Below are 22,063 nucleotides of genomic sequence, written 5' to 3'. Positions count from 1 at the left end.
AAAACTAGGGTCCGAAAACGGCAGGTTGGTTGTAACAAACTCTTCATAAACGTCGTTAGCCAAATTTTCTGTTAAAATTCAATGCACGCTAGTATTAAAACAAATACATAAAGCAAAATCAAACTTTTAATAAGGGCTAATCACAATAGTCTGACACTGCTGACACGTCACAGAGAGTAGGCCGTCTATTGGCTCTCCCTATTGTCAATCATGAGGGGGCGGGCCAGCAACATCCCTCGGCTCTCAGAAAGGAAAAAAAAGAGAAAGTTAGCAAAATGGCGGCGTCAACCTGTCTGTTCGCTGGAAAACAATAGAGGCGGAGTGGAGGGACCAAGCCAGCCACTTTTCACTGCTTCCTACACACTCGGCTCGGGGTCGGCCAGGAGGAGGATTGTTTACACCGACAATTCACAACAACAAAAATCAAAGTATGCTTCATTTAAACGCGTTGAGCTAGCCAGCTAGCTAGCTAGCCAGCCCAAAACAGAGCGCTAGCAGCTAGCGGCTACACGGAGGCGGAGGATCAGCTGTTGGCTGAACAGATGCTGTAGCAAGAGCAGACAGCTACACTTTCACAGTAAGTGCTTTTCTTGCATGGACAGTGTTCGTAGTCTGCAAACTCGTATGCTTTTCGTGTCGGCATAACGTCGCCGCTCGTTAAGACGACTAATTTACTGAGTAAGTGCTGGCAAGTTTATGAAGTTGTTACTCGGCTAGCTTCAGGCTGGCTAAGCTAGCTGGCCAGCAAGTTAGTTTGAAAGAAGTCGAGATGCTTCATGTCCACTAACTATAAAAAACAGCACATTTTTGTCAGCCAGGGAAGAAGTTAGCCCAACTTAGCTCCAAAGCAACGTGAAGGGAAACTTTTTCAGGATGTTTATCCAGTAATTGTGATTTTAGTGAGTGCAGGAATGTGCTTGGTTGTACTTGGTTCAGGAAGCATGTAAACACTGTGATTGAGAGCAGTCCAAATGTCTTTTCACCTGGTGTGATTCATGTAGACTTCCAGAAGCTCACACGGAAACTTAAAACAGCTGGTGCACATTCTGTGATTGCTAGCTTCATGAGCTTCCTTAATTCTCCTCTCCGGCAGTGAGTGCCGCTGCGACTGAAGGCCATTAGCAAGACAAAGGTCGCCTCCATGGAGCCAGCACAGGAGTCTTTGTAAAGGGCGAGGGGGGGTGTAGAGACGCCCAGAGTGAGAAAGAGCCAGATTCAGCATTTTATGGACGAAACCTGAGCCGGGAGTCGTTTTGATTGATGATGGCGGATTTTGTTACACCGCGACACAGCGCGGTGATGGAGAGGCTCCGCCGGAGGATCGAGCTCTTCCGGCAGCATCACAACAGCTGCGAGCGCCGCTACGAGAGCGCCACGCTGGAGCGTCTGGAGCTGGAGCGGCAGCAGACCTTCGCCCTGCACCAGCGGTGCCTGCAGGCCAAGGCCAAGCGTTCCAACAAGCACCGTCAGCCCCCGGCCGCCGGAGAGCAGGCCGGCCAGAGGGCGCCGGGAGGAGGCGGCGGAGCAGGAGGCGGGGGAACAGGAGGAGGAGGCGGCGGCGGTGGAGGCGTGGAGCTGGGAGACGGTGTAGGAGCACCGGAACAGAGCAGGAACAGCACGCTGATTGCCGTGAGTCACCTCTGTCACTACGACTAACTAGCACTACTGCCTAGGAGTACACCACTAGGGTGCGTACACACTTGTTTTTGGACCGAGTAAAAAGGACCACAGTCCAGGGGAGACGGGTTTTAGTCCACCTGCCAGAAGACTGAGTGACCGCATAGAATAGAATAGGCTTTATTGTCATCGCACGGTTTGACACAACGAAATTGTGCATCAACGCATCAAAACAGCAGCTATGTCACCAAATGCCAGCTTAACAACGTGATACTAGCAACACCCGACATGAAGCTGAAGTGCGAATCTTTATAAGTCCAGTCAGTTTCCTTGCAGCACATCTCTGGAAACCTTTTAGACATATTTATGTCAATGATATAGTCTAGGTATGGTACAACTGTTTTAAATATTTAAAATCAAGTTTGTGATTTAATTCTATCTGATAAAATGTGACAAGACCTTTTAATTTGATTTCATTCACTTCTCCCCCCAAGTATCAACGAAGTTGGAGCACATTTCATACCTGGAAATAGTGCCTTTGTTTCCTATTGTATTAACATCGAGTCAAGGCAAAAGCAGTGATTGAGCATTCAAAAATCCATAACTCAATTTCTTGCACCCACTCAGACCTGAAAGAGCCTGATTTATGTTGAAAAAGAGTATACTTTAGTCTGCAGCACTTCTTACTTGGGCTTGGTCTTGGGATAATTCATTTACATACCGGTAATTAGTATTATGTGTATATATATATATACAGTATATATAGTTTTTTTTTGTTTTTGTTTTTGTTTTTTTACAATCAAGGCTTTCATATTGAAAATAGGATAATCAGTCCCCGATGACTCTCCTAACCGAGCACACACGCGCAGTGTCACATTTGACCGTCGCTTACGTACGGGGATTGCTTCGTCCCTATATAATCTTCCTTATGTCTCAGGTGATATGTCAGCTGGTAAAAAAAAAAATCCAAAAGTCTGAAATCCGAAGGAAAGTCCTAGTAGTGTATGTGACCTGGTTGAGGTCATGTTGTTGGATGTGTGAGATCGTCGGCCATTGTAATGTTGGTTATCGTTTACATATTAACTGATACTGGTGCCACATTGGTACTTGTGAAACAGTGCTGGCGCTTAAACAGTACCTGACCCAGTACGTTTAAAAAAAAAAAAAAAAAAGAAAACACAAGTTTTGTCCAAAAACAATGTCTTGTTATGGAATTTTGTGCCACGCGATAGTAATTTAAATACTTCAATTATATAATTTAAAAATAGTAATAACTGAGTAATCAACTCACCAAAATGAAATAAAGTTCATAACAAAACACAGAAAATGTGCTAACAATTTGCAAGATTTTACATTACTTAAAGTGCATATAGTTCGAGCAGATATTGATGGTTGGTGCAGCATTATGGCAATGTGCTGTGTTGTAATGTTGATGCTCAGAATTCTGGGATATGTGAATGCACCTTGCTCTCCCTCATTATGATTGGTGGATAATGATGAAGTGTGTTGGTGTGGAGAGCGACCGAGAAACGCGTGTGAGATTACCGTGTCAGCATTGAGCACTGCTGTTGGCGTGTTAAGGTTGGCAAAGTTTTTCAAAAGAGCGTTACCCAGTGTTCCTCTCTGGGACCATTACTTACAATATGTTACTTGCACAATACCACCTTCAAGGACTTGTTGCAGGTGGCTGAGTCTTCATTCATTTAGCACCCAAATGAGGAACTGATAGCCCCCTCCAGTTACTACTGTTTACGTTGGCACCGGTGCCATATGGAACTGAGTTTCAGTACATATGCCGTCCAGTTGAGGTGTGACTTATGTGACTTGCATATGCCTAACGGAGTATTATTTGCTCCACTGACAAAAACACAAGTGTGAACGCACCCTATATCATCATTTTGCATGATGACGACGACGACGACGACTACTACTGCTGCTGCTGCAGCTATATTGTTACTACTAACATCACCATGCTATCCCACCTCCAGTTTGTTCACATTTATCAACCCCCCCACCCCCACCACCACCACCACCAACACTTAAAAACCATGGAAATAGACATCATCTGTTCCAGAGTCCAACTGTCACCCCCATGAAGAGTTGTGGGCATGATTCATTAGCATACTAATGTAAAAAAAGAAAAAAAAAGTCTCTCCACATTAAAGTGATACTGAAATGCATCATGTCTCCTAGCAACAGTGTGAATGACAGACAAGCCAACAAGCCAATTCACGTGGAAGCCCGAACCTAAATACTTTAGTCAAGCTGATAGAGATGTAACGATTACCGGTATTAATGATTACCCTCGGTAAAACTCCCAACGGTTAGTAAAACCATGATTGATAACAGTTATGTTGTAACAGTACCCGACCAGTTATTAGGTTTAGCTGGAAATCACTTTTTCACACAGGGACAGTTTTTTTCTTCCTTAATCATAAAAAGTTTCATTTAAAAACTGCATTTTGTGTTATGTGGTGTCATTGACTAATATTTAAGTTAGTTTTGATCAGAAACATTTAAGTGTGACAAACATGCAAAAAAAAAAAAAAAGAAATTCAGGAAGGGGGTAAACACCTTTTGGCACCAAAAGGTCCATGTGGTGTCTCGCTGCCACTTTGTGTCTTTGGGAGCACTCACGTCAAGAATCACGCCTTAAATGAAGGTAAAAGGAACAAATTAATGACACTAACCAAGGTTCCATTGTATTTGCAATCAAATTTTTAGATACGGAACATTCGGTTCAGTACAGAAGCATACCGATTTCCCACACGGTACACATTAAAAGTGAGGGACGGGAAATGTTTCTCATGTTGGACATCTACTCTATAAACAAATATAGTCCAGCCTTACTGTGTCATACAGTTTCAAAATGTATCCCCACCCGTATTTTGGGCTATGCTATATTCATAATAAGATTTGTATTATTTATTTGAGAAAAGTTTGGAAAATTTCTCGCCAGCAGATTTGCAGTTTGTTTCATTTTCCAAAAAAAATCATTCAAGCTCTTTGTACAAAAGCAATGCAGTTTTGTTTCTTGTACTGGAAAGTAGCTGAACCGTGACCTTTTAAACCAATGTGCACACTGAACTGTGATTACAGCGTAGCGTTCCACCCCCAATACATACTGTACTTTACATGAGTTTGTTACCACGGTGATAGAAGAGCAGCCAAAACAACCTCAGCATTCCTTTCATGATAAGACTTCATGCATACTTGACATTGTTGGTTGCAGCCACCATCCAAGACTACCAGACACTTTATTTATTGATTATTAGGGCTCAGGCACTGACGTGCAAAGGCCATCTTAAAACTTGATATTTCATGGGTCCCAAATGTGAGCCACCAAAGCTCACACAGCAGCGCCCCTGTTCAACTTTGAAAAAATTAGCCCTTGCTACTAGTTTCACGGAACGCCACAAAATTTGTTGGCGACGTCAATCATGAGAGGATGCATAAAAAAGTCTCAAGATCCGTGTTCCGAAACCATTTTGGTTTCTGGCAGCAATTTTGGGCGAAAACCAGGGGGTGTATTTGAACAAACTAGTCCTAGTCACTTTGACCAAAGGAGCCCAAATGATAATCAGGGATACGAGCCAGACTTGTGGCACTATATTGCAAAGGATTTTAGGCTGTTCCATAAGATGTGGGCGGGGCATGGCAGCAAACTGTGATGATTGATCAATCTGCAACTAAACCTTAAACGTTAAACACCCGCAAGGTCAGATCTTCATCATAATTGGTACATATGATGAAGATGAGACCTTGAAGCTATACATAGTCACTTCCTGAATTTGTCTCAGCGCCACCCAGTGGCAACAGGAAATGCAATGTGCATGCTCCTTGACTCACGTGAACCCTGGGTTGCGTGGAGGTATGAGGGCTCATTCAATGCCGCTCGTTGCTTTCATTTTACTGTTTATCTTATGATTTCATGTACTTGACGTAAACAAAGACTTTGCATAGGTAGCATTAGACTTTACTCCATGTTAGCATCATTAGTTTTAGTTGACCACAATGTGCTGTTCCGTGATCACTGGAGTAGACAGGACACTAATAGCCTGAATGCTGTGCACCCCCCGAAGCAGGTGTGTTTCCATGGCAACAAGAGGGAGGGCTCATACCAGTATTTCAGGTTCCAGGTTTCAGTGACTCACAGAAGCCTCTCAGAGCGGACGGCAGGCTTGTCCTTGTGTGGAATTGTCGTCTTCTTTGCCTGACGCGTGTGTCACAGTGGAGACATTTTTTTTCAAAACCAGCGCAACCAAAACCTTCTCATGTCCGTGTCTTCTTGGTAAACAGGCTGCCGGTACTGTGTGATGATGTAATCATACGCCACAACCGGACCAGAGCACATCTCTGATCCAGACTGTGAGGATACCGCGCGGGCCGATCAGGAAATTCTTGGCATAGTTTAGTGGTGCCCGCCATGGCGCCTTTGTGCTCATGTGACTCAGTTCTCTGAGGGCCCGGTGTGTCCTCATGAAGGAGGCTCGAGGACAGTTCGTTCATCAGACTGTTTATAAGCTGCTCGATTGTCTGAGGTCCCTTTCTTACTCTTTACATTTTAACTTCATGGACGTAAGCATCTCTTTTAGATGAGCTGTAAAACATCTAATGTCATCACCACAAGTCGTTTTGCTACTTATAGAAATTAGCTTTTAATGGCACGAGGACAAGGTGTCGTCTAAAGAAATTCACCCAGCCAGAAGGAGAGCAGAGGTTAGCTTGGTAACCTCGTTAGCAAAGATCCATGACTACGAGATAAAAAACAATTATCTAAACTTTTGACGGCTGTGGGCATCATTGAAATGACCCGTCATGTGACCAGAGAGCCACCTGTTCCCACTGTAGCAGTGTGATGATCAGCTGATGCGCTCTGCTTTCCGCATATTTCCGTCGGATAGTCTGGTCCCCACTCTGAGGAGGGTCTTCGTCTTATGTAAGGCTGCCTGCAGCTGCTTCTATTAACACCACATCCGCTGCAGCGCCCTCTGCAGTGTCAGGTTGTTGTTTTTTTTATTTGTCACATTAGAGCAGGGGTTCTCAAACTCAATTTACCTGGGGGCCGCTGGAGGTAGAGTCTGGGTGAGGCTGGGCAACATCAAGTGCTACTACTCTCAAGTAGATGAAATCTATAAAGTGGAAGCACAACACAAGTAAATATTGAGTGTCGTGATGTATTCACTGGAACGAGAGGCGAATGACCGGGTAAGGTTGAACAGCACGGCCATGTAAAACGGAAACTAAACACATGACCTCTTGATTGAACAACACACTATTTAGCATTTGAATAGAAAAATAAACATTTCTTATACTAGACAGTTTTCTCTGCGAGCATGGTGATGAACAAAATGGCTGTTCATATCTGTCATGGCACCCGTGTGTCCTATTTTCCTCAGGCACTTCCTCCATACTGCAAAGTCCTTATCTATGACTTATCCAACGATGTCTCGTCCACACTATGAGTCCACTCTTTTGATTTTAACTATTCTGGCCATCTTTCCATTTAACTTGACAGGCCAGTCCAGCATTACATGACATTTATTATAATTTTTTGTTATTATAATTTTTTTCTATGACGCTTATCCTCATTAGGGTCGCTGGGGTATGCTGGAGTCTATCCCAGCTGACTTGGTGAGAGGCCGCATTTACATCATTCTTTGATGTCCGGTCGCAGGCCGCAAAATATGATGTGGCAGGCTGCATAATATGATGTGGCAGGCCGCAAATGACCCACGGGCCGCTAGTTTGAGACCCCTGCGTTAGAGTATTCTGACAGTTCTGTGTTTTGGTGTCCAGTTGCAGGAGACGGTGAAGAGGAAGTTGGAAAGCGCTGGTTCTCCACTTGGCAGAGACCAGGTCAACGGTTTCGCTGATGGCTTCCCCCCCAGCAAGAAGGCGTGTATGGATGCCACCGCCAACGGTTCCCCAATGGACTCCAAGCTGGGGATCAGCGATTCGCTCAAAACCAACGGCACACATGGGCCGGCCGGCGAGTCGGCAGACGGCAACAAGGAGGCGGGCTCTGAGTTTCAGCGCAAGGAAATGAAGCAGGAGCCGGACGACATCCTTCCCATCATGCCTCCTTCAGGAGGAGGCGGCAACAACAGCCTGCTCCCCGACCTCAACCTCAACGAGCAGGAGTGGACGGAGCTGATGGAGGAGCTGAACCGCACAGTGGCCTACGAGGACATTCAAGACATCCTTAATGATGGCTTTGAAGACCGCAAGGACCCTCTCGAGATGACACCAAATCCAGGAAGCACTGGTGGCACCGGGGGCGGAGGTGGTGGCGGCGGTGGTGCACAGGCCACCCAGAATCTGCTTTCTCTGGATTTGGGCAGTGTCAAAGCCGAGTTCTCCCCAGCCTCATCAGCCTTTGATCAGGACTCTCGCACTGGTTCCCCCCATGTCAGGTCCACGTCTTCTGGACCTCCTCCTCCTCACCCCACCAGCTCTCCTGTCGCTACTTCTTCAGCCTCCTCCCCAGCTGTGCCCCTGTCCCAACAGGCTCCTGCCCCCAGGCAACACCAGCCTCCCCCCAACCACCTACTTCCTCCAGGCCCCCCAGTACCCAAAGACCTGTCCCCTGCCCAGCAGCTTCAGCAGCTGGCAGCTCAGCAGCAGAGAGCCCAGCACCTGCACAGCCAGCTGCAGCACAAGCAGCCACAAGCGGGGGCCAAGTTCCACTCCCAGGGCCCTCACGCCCATCCGTCATCCTGGACACAAATAGCCAAACCATCTCAGAGCCCACTTGGGGGGGCGTTTAGCATGGACAAGCCTACAAGCCCCTCCTTGTACCCACAGGATTTCAATTCTAACGCTCAGAAGCAGCTACTGATATCCGGTCAGCCCACCAAGAGTTCTCCCAAGGCGGGGGCCAACAGCTACATGCCAGTGGGCGGTGGGCACCCCAACATGTTGGGCCATCCGGCTCAGGGGCCGCCTCTCAACCACCCGCCAGCACCCGCGGCTCAGGCCCAAGCAGCCATACTGAATTACAACAACACCAAACCCCTTTCACACTTTGAGGCAGGACCCGGTCATCCCAGGGCCCCCATCAACCAGAACCAGAACAAGGCGGCGCTTCTGACCCTGCTTAGACAACAACAGCAACAGCAGCAGCAGCAGATGAAGCAGAAGAACAACATGAACTTCCGGCAGCATCTCTCACACTCGCAGGTAAGAAGCTCACAGCTCTCTCTGTCTATCTGGTTGTGTTTAGGTCAGGTGCTGGTGCTTGTTCTGGTTTTACCCCAGCAGATGTGACTGACTCGAGTCCATTGCAGAAAAATTTGAATTGAGTGTGGGTAAAAGTGACTCAGGGAGCTCTTTTGTTCTGGTTCTGACCACTGGAACATCCTCAGTGTGTGCATGTGTGCGTGCATGCTGAGCATCTGGTTGCTAAGGCGCACTGGAAGATGATGACAAAACAACCTTTCATATTGGCTACAGTCTGTTTATATATAGCTGCTCCTTCTTGTTTCCTCGGAATATGGGAAACACCACCACATGTCCCCTTTTAGCCGAAAACCTCAGGTTCTTGCTTATAGAGACCGTATCACCTTCTTTGCTTGATTATTTGTGCTACACACAGTGCAGCCTGTAGAGGTCACTAGTGAGCCAACCATACACTTTTACTGATAACAACTGAGACATCTCCTCCTCAATCAGGACCAGAACTCCTACCCTGCCCCTCCTCAAGGCCCAAATCCCTCCAACACGATGGTATCCACGCCAGGAAACAATGGCCTGCCCACTCAGCCTGGGGCGAACGCCATGGCGGGTAACCATGGTAATACAGCCTACCTGAACAGCCAGGCTGCGGTGGCAGCTGCACTCAAGCAGCAACAGCATCAACAGCAGATCTTGGAACAGCAGAAACAGCAGCAGTACCTGCAGAGACAGCAGCTCATGGCAGAACAGGCATGTGACGCAACATCCACTCACAGACTACACATTTAGTGTGCTCATGTCATCGCCTCACCATCTGATGACGGTCCCGCCTTTTAAGTTTGATCTTTTTTGATTCCATCCAGGAGAAGCAGCGACAGCAGGACCAGCAGCTGCAGAGACACCTGACCCGACCCCCGCCACAGTACCAAGACCAGCCGGGCCAGCAGGCCAATCAAAACGCTTTCCCACAGCCGCCAGTCAGCCAGTTTACAGGTGAGATGCATTTGGAATGTGTAAATGATTGAACTTTTGTGTTGTGCGGTGTGGTTGTGCATCATAAATCATCACCATGAGCGTGTTTCGACTTTTAGTGGACCAGTGCTATGCAAATGAGGCTGTTAGCTCGTTTGCATAGCACACATAGATTGGTTAATCATTCATATGAAAGTAAGGTCGGCTTCTGTGTGGACGTATTGTGTGTTTTCATTAAAAAAAAAAAAGAAAAGCAGTTCGTTGGCATTGATGATTTTTGATGTTTGTGTTCAGCTTCCTCTCAGCCAATGGCCAGTGTGGCTTCCATGGGAGGCCCTGCCCCTGGACCGCAGCGAATGTTCCCCCAGAATCAAGGAATGATGACAATGAACATGACTCAGAGTGGCGGCCCGGCGGGTGGTGTAGCTCCACCCTCAGCGGCGAACCAACCTGACATCAGTCTTCCATCCTGTGGAGGTGGTGGAGCTGGCGTGGACGTCCAACAGGTCCTGTACAATAACATGAACCTTCACACGGGTCACCCGCCCCAGCAGCGCCAGCCTATGGGATCCATGAGCACACCCTACAGGCAGAATCTCCTGGCCCAGCAGCAGCAGCACCTCAAGGCACAGCCAAACGCCGCCATATTGAAACAGCAGCAGCTGGCCACTGCCCGCATGCCTGGCTCCATGCAGGCCACCATGGGAGCCAACATGGCGACTTCCATGCCCGGCACGATGCAGGGAACCCAGAACGCCGTGTGGCAGCAGCAGCTCGCCAACCAGCCGCCTTCCAGTAACACCGGCCTTCCCCCCAACGCCTTCACTAACCCTCCCAACGCCTTTCACATGCAGCAGTCTCGCATTCCCAAAATGGCTCCCGGCGCTGCCGCCTTTAGTGCCAACCCCGGTGGCCGGCCAATGGGAGCGATGATGCAAACAAGCATGCCGGTCGCCCAGCAGAGGGCGGCGCCCAACCCTCAAAGCCTGGGCCAGCCGATGGCCAACCAGCAGCAGGCGGCTCAGAACCAGAACGTCCTTCCCGACCTAGTCGCGTTTGGACCGACACAGAGCAACGGTCGCCAAGGCCTGCCGTGTAACCAAGGTTACCAGGTGAGCAGGACAGCCAATCAGCAGCAGCTCTCCTTCGGATATAACGCCGCGGCCGGGAGCTTTGCCGCCGAGAGTGACCTGGTGGACTCGCTGCTGAAGGGCCAGAGCACCCAGGAGTGGATGGCCGACCTGGACGAGCTGCTCGCCAGCCACCACTAGGCCACGCACCTACTCAACCTGCTGAGCTGACGGGGGCGGAGTCTGAGCGTTGGTGTGAATGTTACTTCCTGTCTACTGTCTTTCACTGGCCCTCACTGGACCGCCACCATGGACTCGCTGAGCACGATCATTGGGAACCTTTCTGATGCATGCTGGGAGTTTTGTTCTTTGCCTTGTGGGCGGAGCTTGTTTCTACTTCTGACACGCTTGATCTGGCTTCCCAGCGTTTGTGTGTAAATGTCTATAAATCTATTTTTTGTATGTAAACCTTTGCTAATGATCTGGACATAGATGTTATTTTTATATATGGCAGACAATTTTTGTAAGTATTTTCTACTTTTGATATCTCTGTAAAACAAGAGTATTATGTAAATATAGTTCTACTCGAGAAGCCTCTTCTACTGTGTGTTCTTCACTCTGTGGTTTTCAAAGTCCATAGCGTTTTTGCTGTGACTAGTCAAAGAAGCTCATTGTGCGGCCACGCCCACTGTCCATTGGTCAGTGTAGCCCCGCCTCCTGCAGGTGTATCACTACGGAGTCCAGCTGACGTTCGGGACTCCTTGCAGTGACTCTAGCTGAGATGCTTGACCAGGTCGTCTGCCTCGCCGCTGTCACCACCATGGGGGTCCTTGAGCAAGGTGAGGTGCATGCTGGGAACTTGTACTGTTTTTACTGACACAAGCTGAACAAACTTTATTTTAACATGCGTTTGTGCAGCCTACTTCTCGCTGCAGGTGATCTACGCCAGGAGGAAGTTCTCTGTCTCCCCTCCTTCTACATCTGGACCGCCACAGTTTGAAAGGGTCTTCAGAGCTCAGTGAGTTGTTGCTGAGTTGTGTTGGTTTTGTCATGCATGATTTATTGCGGGGAGAAATTTCATTTTGCACCCTTTTAGAGTCAATTGCTCAGAGTATTTTCCCATCTTCATCGCCACCTTGTGGACATCTGGAGTATTCTTCAACCAAGGTGATGTCACCTGACCTTATGTAGGCATGTTGGTTTACATGTGCAAGATGTTCACACTGTGTGTGTGTGTGTGTGTGTGTGTGTGTCAGGTGTGTCTTCAGTATGCGGCGTGCTCTATCTGTACGCACGCCTACGTTACTTTAAAGGTTACTCCCAGTCGCCGCAGGAACGGTGAGTTGTTTGTGATCATGATGAATATGAGATAAAGTCATCCTTCATTGTTATTTTTCTTGCCAGGTTGGCGCCGCTCTACTTGAGCGCTCGTCTTCTTTGGCTGCTCATCGCCTTCTCCTGCGTTGGTATCTTTTTGTGCTTCTGGCGGATGTACGCGGACGGGGACCTACTGCAGCTGCTCGGCGCCTGACGGCTCACCTACAACAAATAAAAGTTGAATCTTGTGAACTCTCAGGAAGCTTGTTTTTTTTGGAATAATATTAATAATAGACCCAATCAACATGTGACCATGCAAAAGAAAAACAATCACAAACTGTCATAACATTTGTTTGGAGCAAAAAAACAAGACTTTGGACTTGTCTACGTGATGGATATATCGGCTCCAATGACCTTGTGCTGACTCCTGTACTGCTATCTCACGTGTGGAATTTGTCATGTGTCTATTTTTGTCCTGTGTGCAGCAGTTGTTTGCAGCATCCCTTCAAACTTTCCATGTGACAGCAGCTGCTTCCTTTCTTTGTGTAATGTCATCCACACAGGCACCGCCCCACCACACAGCCACCCAATCCGTGTTGAGTGCATCAGAAATACCGTACATAAATACACTGCAGACAAATTAGGCACCAAAAACAATAATTGTGATTTCTTTCTGGTGCCTAACTGTTTCCCAAGTATATTAGTGCGTGTGTGAATTGTATACACTTATACAATTGAAAATCTGAAATTAACTACAGTTTATTTTTTAGAAAGACGCTTTATGAAAGTAAGTAGATTTACTTGTATTCACTTATAGCCCAGCTTTGACCCATCCAATATGGCGGCGACTTTGACGTACGGGTCACCGTTCGATGCGGCACCTGTCTGTTTTTGTTTTTGTTAGTTATTTATTTACAACGATTTAAAACATTCTTTCACTCGGGGACTTGCCTGGGGTACTCGTTATTTCAGAGATAAATGAAACATGCAAGAGTGTACAGAAACTTCCAACAAGTTTGCGGCGTAGCTTGTGTCAGAATTATGCTAACTTGAAATTGCAACCCAGCATCTCTACTGCGCATGTCAATGTCTGAACCGCCGTTGCATTTACTGATCGCGGGAAAGTATACTGAGCTGAAAATTAGTGCGTAAAGACATCACTATGAATTGGACCCATTGTGATTTCTTTATGCACTAATTTGTGTGAAATTACAAGACGTCACGTTCAGTCTCTTAATTTTAAATGTGAATAAGTTTAAGTTCAAGTCAATCGACAGCATGATGTGTCTTTACAGAATCTTCATATTCTGAATGTTTATAGACAGTATATATGTACGGTACAAGACACACATATAACATTTCTGTCTTGTACTCTTGCAAACTTCTTATCGTATGTTTGTTTCTTTTAGAACGTCTTTTCAACGTTGGAAGTCTCTGGGCGATCATGAAGCTGAAGTTGTCGAAGTGTCCCTGAACAATTCAGCGGCTCGAGCCAGGCGGGAGGAATGGTGATGGAAATTTTGGCTCTTTTTAGAGAGCCGGTTATTTTGTCTCGGCTAAATTAATTTATTACCAAATTATTTGCATTGTGTAAAATTAATTTCTATTGTAAAAGTACATGATATTAAATGCTTATTATTTCATTTGATTAATTTAAATTTTCTACAAAATATGATATAATGTTACATTATAAAATACAGAAGGAAAGACACATCTTAATAAACACATTAGGTCAAATCTCTTCATGCATATTTCTTACGAACGAATCGGCTCTAAGCACCACTGCATTTTTAGCCCCGCCCCTCCCTCCCCCTGCTCAGTGTGGACACAGAGACGCCGCAACACATCTTGACCAAAGACATTCGCCTTCAATAGAAAAAAACGAGGAAAAAAACTGGCTCCCAACGGCGCGAACCGGCTCCTGTCGTTCATTTGAAAGAGCCGGCTCTTACAGCCGATCCGTTCGCGAACGACACATCACTATTGAGGAACTTTTGTTGTCACGATTGTTTGATTGTTGGCAACTTTTCAGCTGAGGACGCAGAGGAAACAAACACGACACAAGAAAAGAAGCCGTCGAGCGCAGCCTGAGAGGAGCGGCTTTACGGCGGAGGAGAAGGCATGGGCTGCGGCCACAGCAAGGTGAGAGCCGCCGACGGCGACCTCAGCACGGAGGCCGCCGCCGAGAGGGAAGACCCGGCCTGGCGCCTTTCGAGTTGGCCATACAAAACTACTCAACTATACTGCGCTACTACAGAACAGTAAACACTACACTAAAGACAACACTTACTCTACTTTATTATGGTAAACACTACATTAAACACCACCCTTTTACATGACATTGCATTACATTACTACAGGAAACACTACAACAGTAAGCACTACGACAGTAGACACTACTAAGCACTACATTACTGCACGAAACACACTATTACATACATTACTACAGTAAACAGTACACTAAATACAACAGTACTACACTACAGCAAACACTACAGTATACTAAACACAATACTACATTACTACACCGAAAACTACGCTAAACAACACAATTAAACTACATTACTGCAAGGGATGCCCCAGGGTTTTATGCTGCTGATTCTGACACCGATCATCCATGAGGGAGCCGATATCGATTAAATGGATTGATTATACATTTTTGTATTCATTTATGATGAGTGCTATTGGCCAGGGGTGCCGACTTACTTTTCCAAGAGAACATATATCCCTCGTGACACTTACAGAGGATGGGACGTCTTCTTTTGGGAAACTTTGCTTGTGAGAGTACATTGGCGGAGCTCTAGCGGGACATCCAGGCAGCACAAAGGTGGGCTCCACGTGAGAGAGCAGTCGGCAAACCCGGTTACCCAAAACACGACACTGCATTCGGTGATCGTTACAGGCTGCGATGGTACGAGCCACACATTTGTGATCAGCGTTGGCATATGCCAATCATGTGATTTTTCACAGAAATCGGCTGATGCTGATCGGTGGCCGATCGATTGGAGCATCCCTAATTACTATAATAAACACAACACTACTACACTAAATTATAAAGGGAAACACTATACTGTACTAAACACAACACTACATTACTACACTAAACACAACACAATTACAGTCCATTACTACAGTAAACACCAAACACAGCACTATTACTCTACTACAACACTAAACACCACCCTTTTACAGTACATTACAGTAAACACTACTAAACACTACATTACTACACTAAAAAGTACACTAAACGCAACACAATTACGGTACTGCACTACAGTAAACACTACTAAACACAACACATACACTACATTACTACAGTAAACACTATACTAAACACAACACTTATCCACTACATTACTACAGTAAACACTATACTAAACACAACACTTATCCACTACATTACTACAGTAAACACTATACTAAACACAACACTTATCCACTACATTTCTACAGTAAACACTATACTAAACACAACACTTATACACTACATTATTGCAGTAAACACTGTACTAAACACAACACTACATTGCTACACTACATACTACACTAAACACACTATTACACTATAAAACACTATAATCTATAAAACACTATACTAAACACAACACTTATCCACTACATTACTACAGTAAACACTATACTAAACACAACACTTATACACTACATTACTACAGTAAATACTATACTAAACACAACACTTATACACTACATTACTACAGTAAACACTATACTAAACACAACACTTATACACTACATTACTACAGTAAACACTATACTAAACACAACACTTATACACTATATTACTACAGTAAACACTGTACTAAACACAACACTTATACACTACATTACTACAGTAAACACTGTACTAAACACAACACTTATACACTACATTACTACAGTAAACACTATACTAAACACAACACTTATACACTACATTACTACAGTAAACACTGTACTAAACACAACACTTATACACTACATTACTACAGTAAACACTGTACTAAACACAACACTTATACACTACATTACTACAGTAAACACTGTACTAAACACAACACTACATTGCTACACTACATACTACACTAAACACACTATTACAGTACTTTGCCACAGTAAACACTACACTACATTACTATTGTAAACACTATCCTAAACACAATATTGCATTGCTACACTAAAAACTACACTAAACACAACACAATTACAGTACACTACTATAGTAAACACTACATCTCATTGCTACAGTAAACACTATACTAAACACAGTACTACATTACTACACTAAACACAACTACAGTACATTAGTACAGTAAACATAACACTACATTACCAGACTAAACAGTATGTTACCACAGTAAACACACAACACAACACTACTACACTACATTACTACCGTAAACACTAAACTAAACACAACACTACATTACCACACTGAAAACTACACCAAACACAACACAATTACAGTACATTACTACAGTAAACACGACACTGCTTTACTACAGTACTGTAAACACTAAACTAAACACAACACAATTACACAGCATGACTACACTAAAAACATACATTACACTGAACACCACCCTTTTACACTACATTATTACAGAAAACACCACAGAACATGTTATACTACATTATAACAGTAATCACTACTACACTACATTACTACACTAAAGGCAACTCTCTTACACGATATTTATGCTACGGCAAGTACTACACTACATTACCACATTAGAGTACTACACTACAGTACTACAGCAAACACTACACCAGATACAAGACATTATTACACTACATAATTACAGTGAACACTACAGTAAACGCAACACAATTCCACTGCATGACTAGAGTAAACACCACACCACATGACAACGCTACACTAGACAGTAAAGGAGAAAGTGAGACTTGAGTGAACTTTGGTTTCCTGTTTGAACGCTAGCTAACTGACACCACTCATTTGATTCTTTTCCCCTTGATTGACACTTCCTTGCTGTTTAGTCAGACTTCCATCATGTAGTGACGTTGTGTGTGTGTGTGTGTGTTGTAAATGCACGTGCTGACCCCAGCAGAGACATGTAGGCTGCAATGATGTCATGCCCACCTGCTGTCCAATCAGAGACCAGACTGTTTTAAAACCTGGTGACTTCCTGGGCTCCCGTGGCCTGACAGGCGCGTCTTATGTAACATCGCATAAAGCTTTGATTAGCTCAGAATAGAAATGTTATCTCTTTAAGTGGATTGCTTTAGCCAGTGTAGCCGCTAGTTAGCTTAGTTAGTGATAGTCATTTCATCGGGTCGCAAGAACATGAAAAAAAGTCTTCTCCGGGAGATTATGTTTACTTGGTGACATCATTGATTGCCCCCACCCCCACCCCACCTCACGTCTAACTTTTTCCTCTCCTTTTTTTTCTTCCACCAGAAGAAAAGTAAGAAAGGCAACAAGTCCACCAAAGATGGAGGTCAGTGTGTGTGTGTGTGTGTGTGTGTGCGTGTGCGTGCGTGTGTGCTTCTTATCAGACAGGATGTTAACATTGCACGTAAACGTCAGTGTCAGCCAGTCAGATTTGTGCGCAGGCAAGCGTCGCGCTCACGTGGCGTTGGAGAAACAACTGGAGCGCTTTGAGTGGCAGCTGATCATCTTAAAGGAAGTGCTCTCGGCCAATGGCAACACCGAGAGGGCGGAGCTTCTCAAGGAGCACGCCGACGAAGAAGTGTGCACGCTCGTGCTCGGCATCCTTGACAAGGTGAACTGCTTGCTCGCTGTTGGCGTGAATGCCACATGCGAACGCGTCACATTGTACGTGGACAGCTACACTGATGATAGCGTGTCACGTTCAGGTGAAGACGGAGACGGCGGCTCGCATCAACGCTGTCCATCAACAGCAAAGTCAAAAAGTTTCAGAGCAACACCAGCGCCATGTGCATGGTAACACGCACCCTCACACACATGCAAGCCGTCAATCAGCGCCTCACTTTGTAACCACGACGACCAAGCTTATTTATCTTCATCATCGCCAGTAAAAACATCTATAGTTTTATCTATGTAGATGTGTGTGTGTTATCATCACCAGAGCTGCAGAAAGCTCATGAGGAGGTCAAAGGTCATCTGACTGAGCGTTTCCAGGAGGCTGAGAACCACTTGAAGGTAAAGTGAACGTGGCACCCTCTGGTGGACGTCATCAGCCTGTTGATATGTGTGCGTGTGAACCCAGGCTGAGGTCAGTGGGCTGAAGGCGGAGCTAGAGTGTTACAAGCAGCTGAAGAGGCGTGTCCAAGACTGCACCTTCAAGAAGGATCTGATCAGGAACATCCAGGTGTGTGCGCGTGTGTGTATACACGCGCGTACGTGTGTGTGTAATAACATGTTTGTGCGTGTGTGCGTTTCAGGCGCATGGCAGTCCAGGTGTGTTCTGGGAGTCTGAGCAGGAGTCTTTACTGTTCGTCATTGAGATGAAGAGTGAGCGTGTGCAGGAACAAAACAGAAAGTTGCAGCAGATGGAAGAACTGGTGAGTTTGTTCTCGGTCTCTGACTCTAACGTACTCGTGCTTCATGCAGTCGTTGATGTAGACGTTCACGGAGTCGTTCATACAGTCACTCATGCAATCAACAGCAAAAATGTTGAAATCGGAATAAAGTCACAATATTAACTCATTCAATCCCAGACGTTTTTCCAAATTCAACCCCTTGAGTACCGGCCATTTTAGACCATTTGGACCGATTCCTGATCTTGTGTTCTATGGCTGTAAAAACATGGAACCTACCAAAAGAAAAATTAGACTCTCGTATTTCATCCTACCTTTTTCTGTTCTTTAGTAATCAGCAGTAGAACATACAGTAGGTAACTTTCAGGGAAACATCAATTCCTAACACGAAAAAAGGGAGAAAAACAGCTTTTTGTGAAAAGATACATTTCAAGCATAAGTTTCTCTTTGACACAATGTTTTTGCTTTTGTGACAGCTCCAATATCTAAGCAACTATACCACAACTTGCATGTGTTAAAATTTCCCTACAGTGGCTAACCTTCTGCACGCTACACTCCTCCACGCTCTCTTACTTCCTCCTGGCTGTCGAGCGCCGTTGATCCATGCAAAAGATCCATGCCCAGTGCTCATCAAATGCTCTTCTGCCACCGTGTGGTTTAAAACTGCATGAAACCTGGCCTCTTTTAGTGCGCACTTGCGTCATCGCCTCCTTTTGCTTCTCGCGTAAAAAAAACGTAAAAGGCGTATGAATACGTCTTTGGGAACGAGCGTTCGGGTTTTTAAAAAAAAAACGTAGAAATACATCTTTGGTATTGAATGAGTTCAGAGGAAAAAAGTTGCAATCTAAGAAGAAAAAGCTGTAATTTTACGACAGTAAAGTTGTAATATTGTGAGGAAAAATAACGTCATTTTAGTTATAAAGTTATAATATTACGAGAATAAACTCAAACTATCATGGTAATAAAGTCGTCATATTTCGAGAAGAAAATGTATAAAAGCAAGTTAAAATAGTTGGAAAAACAACAGCAGAATTAGAAAAAAAACAGCTGTAACTTTACCGGAATAAAGGGAAGGTATTAAGAGAAAGAAGTCACATTTGAAGGAGAAAAAAAGTTGCAATTTTACGAGAGTAAACACTAATAAATAATAATAATACTATAAATAAATGATAATAAATGCCATTTTAGAGTTGAAATATTCAAGAAAAATATGTTATTTTTTAAAAGTCGCAATATCATGAGAAACAAACCCAAACAAGGTTGTAATTTTTTTTTTTGAAAAAGCTATAATACTATGAAAATTAAGTCAAAATATTCTGAGAATAAAGCTATTATATTACAAAAAGAAAATCTAGAGAAGAAAGTTTAAATCGTTGAAAAATGAAAGAAACAGGCAAAAACAAGACCGCAGAAATGCAACAAACAGCTGCTTGGCATTTTTATGAGAATAAAGTCAAGACATGAAGAGAAAAAAAGTCGAAAGACGAAGAAGAAAAAAAAAGAATAAACTTGTAATATTATGAGGAAAAATTGAGTTGAATAGAGTTGACATTAAAGGCGTAGATGTAGTTGCTTTTATAGCAGTTAATATAGTCATTGATGTCTCCATTGGTGTAGTTGTTAATGGTGTAGTTCATGCGGTCGCCCATGCAATCATTCATGCAGTAGTTCATGACCTCCTTGTAGTCATTCATGTCTTTGTTGGTATGGTTGTTGATGGAGTCGTTAATGCAGTGGTAGTGTCTTAGTGGATGTAGTAGTTAACGCAGTCCTACATGTTGTTGTAGATGTAGTGCTAAATGGGGGCATTATTGTCATCTTTCTAGTCACTATAGTCTTTAATGTAGTAGTTAATGTAGTTGTTGTTGTACAGGCAGAGGAGAAGAAGAGTGTGGAGGAGCGTCTGGTTCAAGTGTCACAGCACAATGATGATCTGAGAGGACGTCTGGACAACACACACGCTGTCCTACAGTAAGACACTACAGTAACATTATTTACACTAATTTGACATTAACAGTGCGTGACAGCTATTATTTACTTTTACATTCCAGCAACACTACATGACACTTATTATATACATGAACTTGACATGTTGATGCTGTTAAGCTCGCTGTTGCTGTGCAGGCAGCTGTCCAGGGAGCATCGGGACATGAAGGTGGCGCTAGAGAGGCAGCTGGCGCTCAACCAGAAGCTGGCACGGGAGAAAGAGCAGCTAGTCTTCAAGCTGACAGACTCCTGTCCCGCCATCAACATGGCCGCCGCCGTCACCATGTTGCCCGAAGTCACACCGTCGTGACTGTCACGCCGTCGCTCGCGGCCGCCATCTCGGTGTTTTGGTGTCAGATTATACCGGACGAGATGGAGACGAGTCCTACTTTTATTTCATGGATGTTTTACAACGTGATGATGTCACTGCCTTTTAAGGAACTTCCTCTGCCCAGGCAGTGCCAACATGCTTGTAAATGCTTCAAAACAAATGTTTAACGTGAAGATTCAGACTTTTTCAAAATGTTTACATGTTGACGGGTTAGCACGTTAGCATGTAGCACCACGTTGTTGTGTGCCAAAAACCCCGTTCAGTGTTGTGAAAATGAGAACTGTCGTCAAGCACTCGCACTTTTTCACACGCATGCTTGTAATTTTTTCTTGTTTTCTTCCACTCTCCCATCGTTCCTTTCTTAGTTGTTTTGGAGGATCTTTTTGTTACAACTCAATAAAAAGTTCAAACAGCAATGATAAAAATGATTAGTTAATTCATTAATTGAAATATGATTATCATACTTTATGTTTTGATGGCGTAAAAAAGGACTTACCTTGGAGTGTGCAACTCGTTGTGTGACCACTGGGGGGCAGCAGAGGACTTCCTGCCACATCTCGTTCGCGTGTGTGACGTCACATGACGTTAACAGGTTTTTCATTCTGAAAACACTAATGTCCCTTCTTATTGCGGGACGTGCATGTGTCCTTTCAAAGTAATGTGAAGTGGGATGTTTGAAGTTTGCTAAAGTAAAATAAGCATGTCAATCGGCATTGTTCAGCCCCCACAATGACACCCCCCTGCCCCCAACACACTTTTCGTGAGAGACTTCCTGTAGAGATGTGCCGCTAATGAGGGGGCGTGGCACTCACTATAATGGCTGCCAATAATGTCTGTTCATGAAAACTAGGGGGCGGTGTCTAACAGGCGGGGCGTAGAGGATCAGTGATTCACACGGGTCTCAGCGGGGAAGGGGGGGGGTCTTCGTGGCAGTCCAATTAGACACCATTTTGTCCATACAAGCCCCTTCACGCCCTTCCACCCCAGTATATTTGTTATTTGCCAGTATTTTAAAATATATTAATTTACAATATATGTATCATTATTTAACAATATATTATTTAAAAATACATGTACCATTATTTACATGTAGTTTTTATTTAACACTGTATTT

General features: G+C 44.6%; 3 protein-coding genes across 5 annotated transcripts; all 3 read left to right on the top strand.

Moving 5' to 3' along the window:
- The first annotated feature begins 266 nt into the window (after window positions 1–266).
- maml1 (mastermind-like transcriptional coactivator 1) lies at window positions 267–11,547 on the top strand. Of its 3 annotated transcripts, none has more exons than XM_054792425.1 (6): window positions 267–577; window positions 1,293–1,629; window positions 7,417–8,799; window positions 9,292–9,543; window positions 9,657–9,786; window positions 10,060–11,547. In XM_054792425.1, the coding sequence occupies exons 2-6, from the start codon at window positions 1,300–1,302 to the stop codon at window positions 11,034–11,036; spliced, it is 3,072 nt and encodes a 1,023-aa protein (XP_054648400.1). In that variant the 5' UTR covers window positions 267–577; window positions 1,293–1,299; the 3' UTR covers window positions 11,037–11,547. The 3 variants fall into 3 exon arrangements, with proteins under 3 accessions (XP_054648400.1, XP_054648399.1, XP_054648398.1); XM_054792424.1 differs by having other exon boundaries at window positions 1,094–1,629; XM_054792423.1 differs by having other exon boundaries at window positions 267–1,629.
- mgst2 (microsomal glutathione S-transferase 2) lies at window positions 11,529–14,294 on the top strand. The gene is made up of 5 exons (XM_054792427.1): window positions 11,529–11,674; window positions 11,754–11,853; window positions 11,932–12,002; window positions 12,092–12,173; window positions 12,240–14,294. The coding sequence occupies exons 1-5, from the start codon at window positions 11,617–11,619 to the stop codon at window positions 12,364–12,366; spliced, it is 438 nt and encodes a 145-aa protein (XP_054648402.1). The 5' UTR covers window positions 11,529–11,616; the 3' UTR covers window positions 12,367–14,294.
- On the top strand, window positions 14,011–21,359 carry ccdc69 (coiled-coil domain containing 69). Its single transcript, XM_054792426.1, has 9 exons — window positions 14,011–14,294; window positions 17,569–17,608; window positions 17,724–17,893; window positions 17,988–18,075; window positions 18,221–18,294; window positions 18,362–18,463; window positions 18,537–18,656; window positions 20,506–20,603; window positions 20,757–21,359. Exons 1-9 carry the CDS (start codon window positions 14,274–14,276, stop codon window positions 20,926–20,928), a joined length of 885 nt encoding a protein of 294 aa, XP_054648401.1. The 5' UTR covers window positions 14,011–14,273; the 3' UTR covers window positions 20,929–21,359.
- Window positions 21,360–22,063: the final 704 nt, after the last annotated feature.

This window comes from Dunckerocampus dactyliophorus, chromosome 11, assembly GCF_027744805.1.
Source record: "Dunckerocampus dactyliophorus isolate RoL2022-P2 chromosome 11, RoL_Ddac_1.1, whole genome shotgun sequence".
NCBI lineage: Eukaryota > Metazoa > Chordata > Actinopteri > Syngnathiformes > Syngnathidae > Dunckerocampus > Dunckerocampus dactyliophorus.
Note: the sequence above shows the minus strand (reverse complement) of the source record. Positions and strands in the feature narration are given on the sequence as shown.

Bases quoted from the DNA above. Each gene is read 5' to 3' on its own strand.
- maml1 (XM_054792424.1), top strand. From the start codon at position 1,261: ATGATGGCGGATTTTGTTACACCGCGACACAGCGCGGTGATGGAGAGG. The intron at 8,800-9,291 runs GTAAGAAGCTCA...CTCCTCAATCAG, and splicing joins AGCATCTCTCACACTCGCAG to GACCAGAACTCCTACCCTGC. The intron at 9,544-9,656 runs GCATGTGACGCA...GATTCCATCCAG, and splicing joins AGCAGCTCATGGCAGAACAG to GAGAAGCAGCGACAGCAGGA.
- mgst2 (XM_054792427.1), top strand. From the start codon at position 11,617: ATGCTTGACCAGGTCGTCTGCCTCGCCGCTGTCACCACCATGGGGGTC. The intron at 11,854-11,931 runs GTGAGTTGTTGC...GCACCCTTTTAG, and splicing joins GAAAGGGTCTTCAGAGCTCA to AGTCAATTGCTCAGAGTATT. The intron at 12,003-12,091 runs GTGATGTCACCT...TGTGTGTGTCAG, and splicing joins TGGAGTATTCTTCAACCAAG to GTGTGTCTTCAGTATGCGGC.
- ccdc69 (XM_054792426.1), top strand. From the start codon at position 14,274: ATGGGCTGCGGCCACAGCAAG. The intron at 17,894-17,987 runs GTGAACTGCTTG...TGTCACGTTCAG, and splicing joins TGCTCGGCATCCTTGACAAG to GTGAAGACGGAGACGGCGGC. The intron at 18,295-18,361 runs GTAAAGTGAACG...GTGTGAACCCAG, and splicing joins AGGCTGAGAACCACTTGAAG to GCTGAGGTCAGTGGGCTGAA.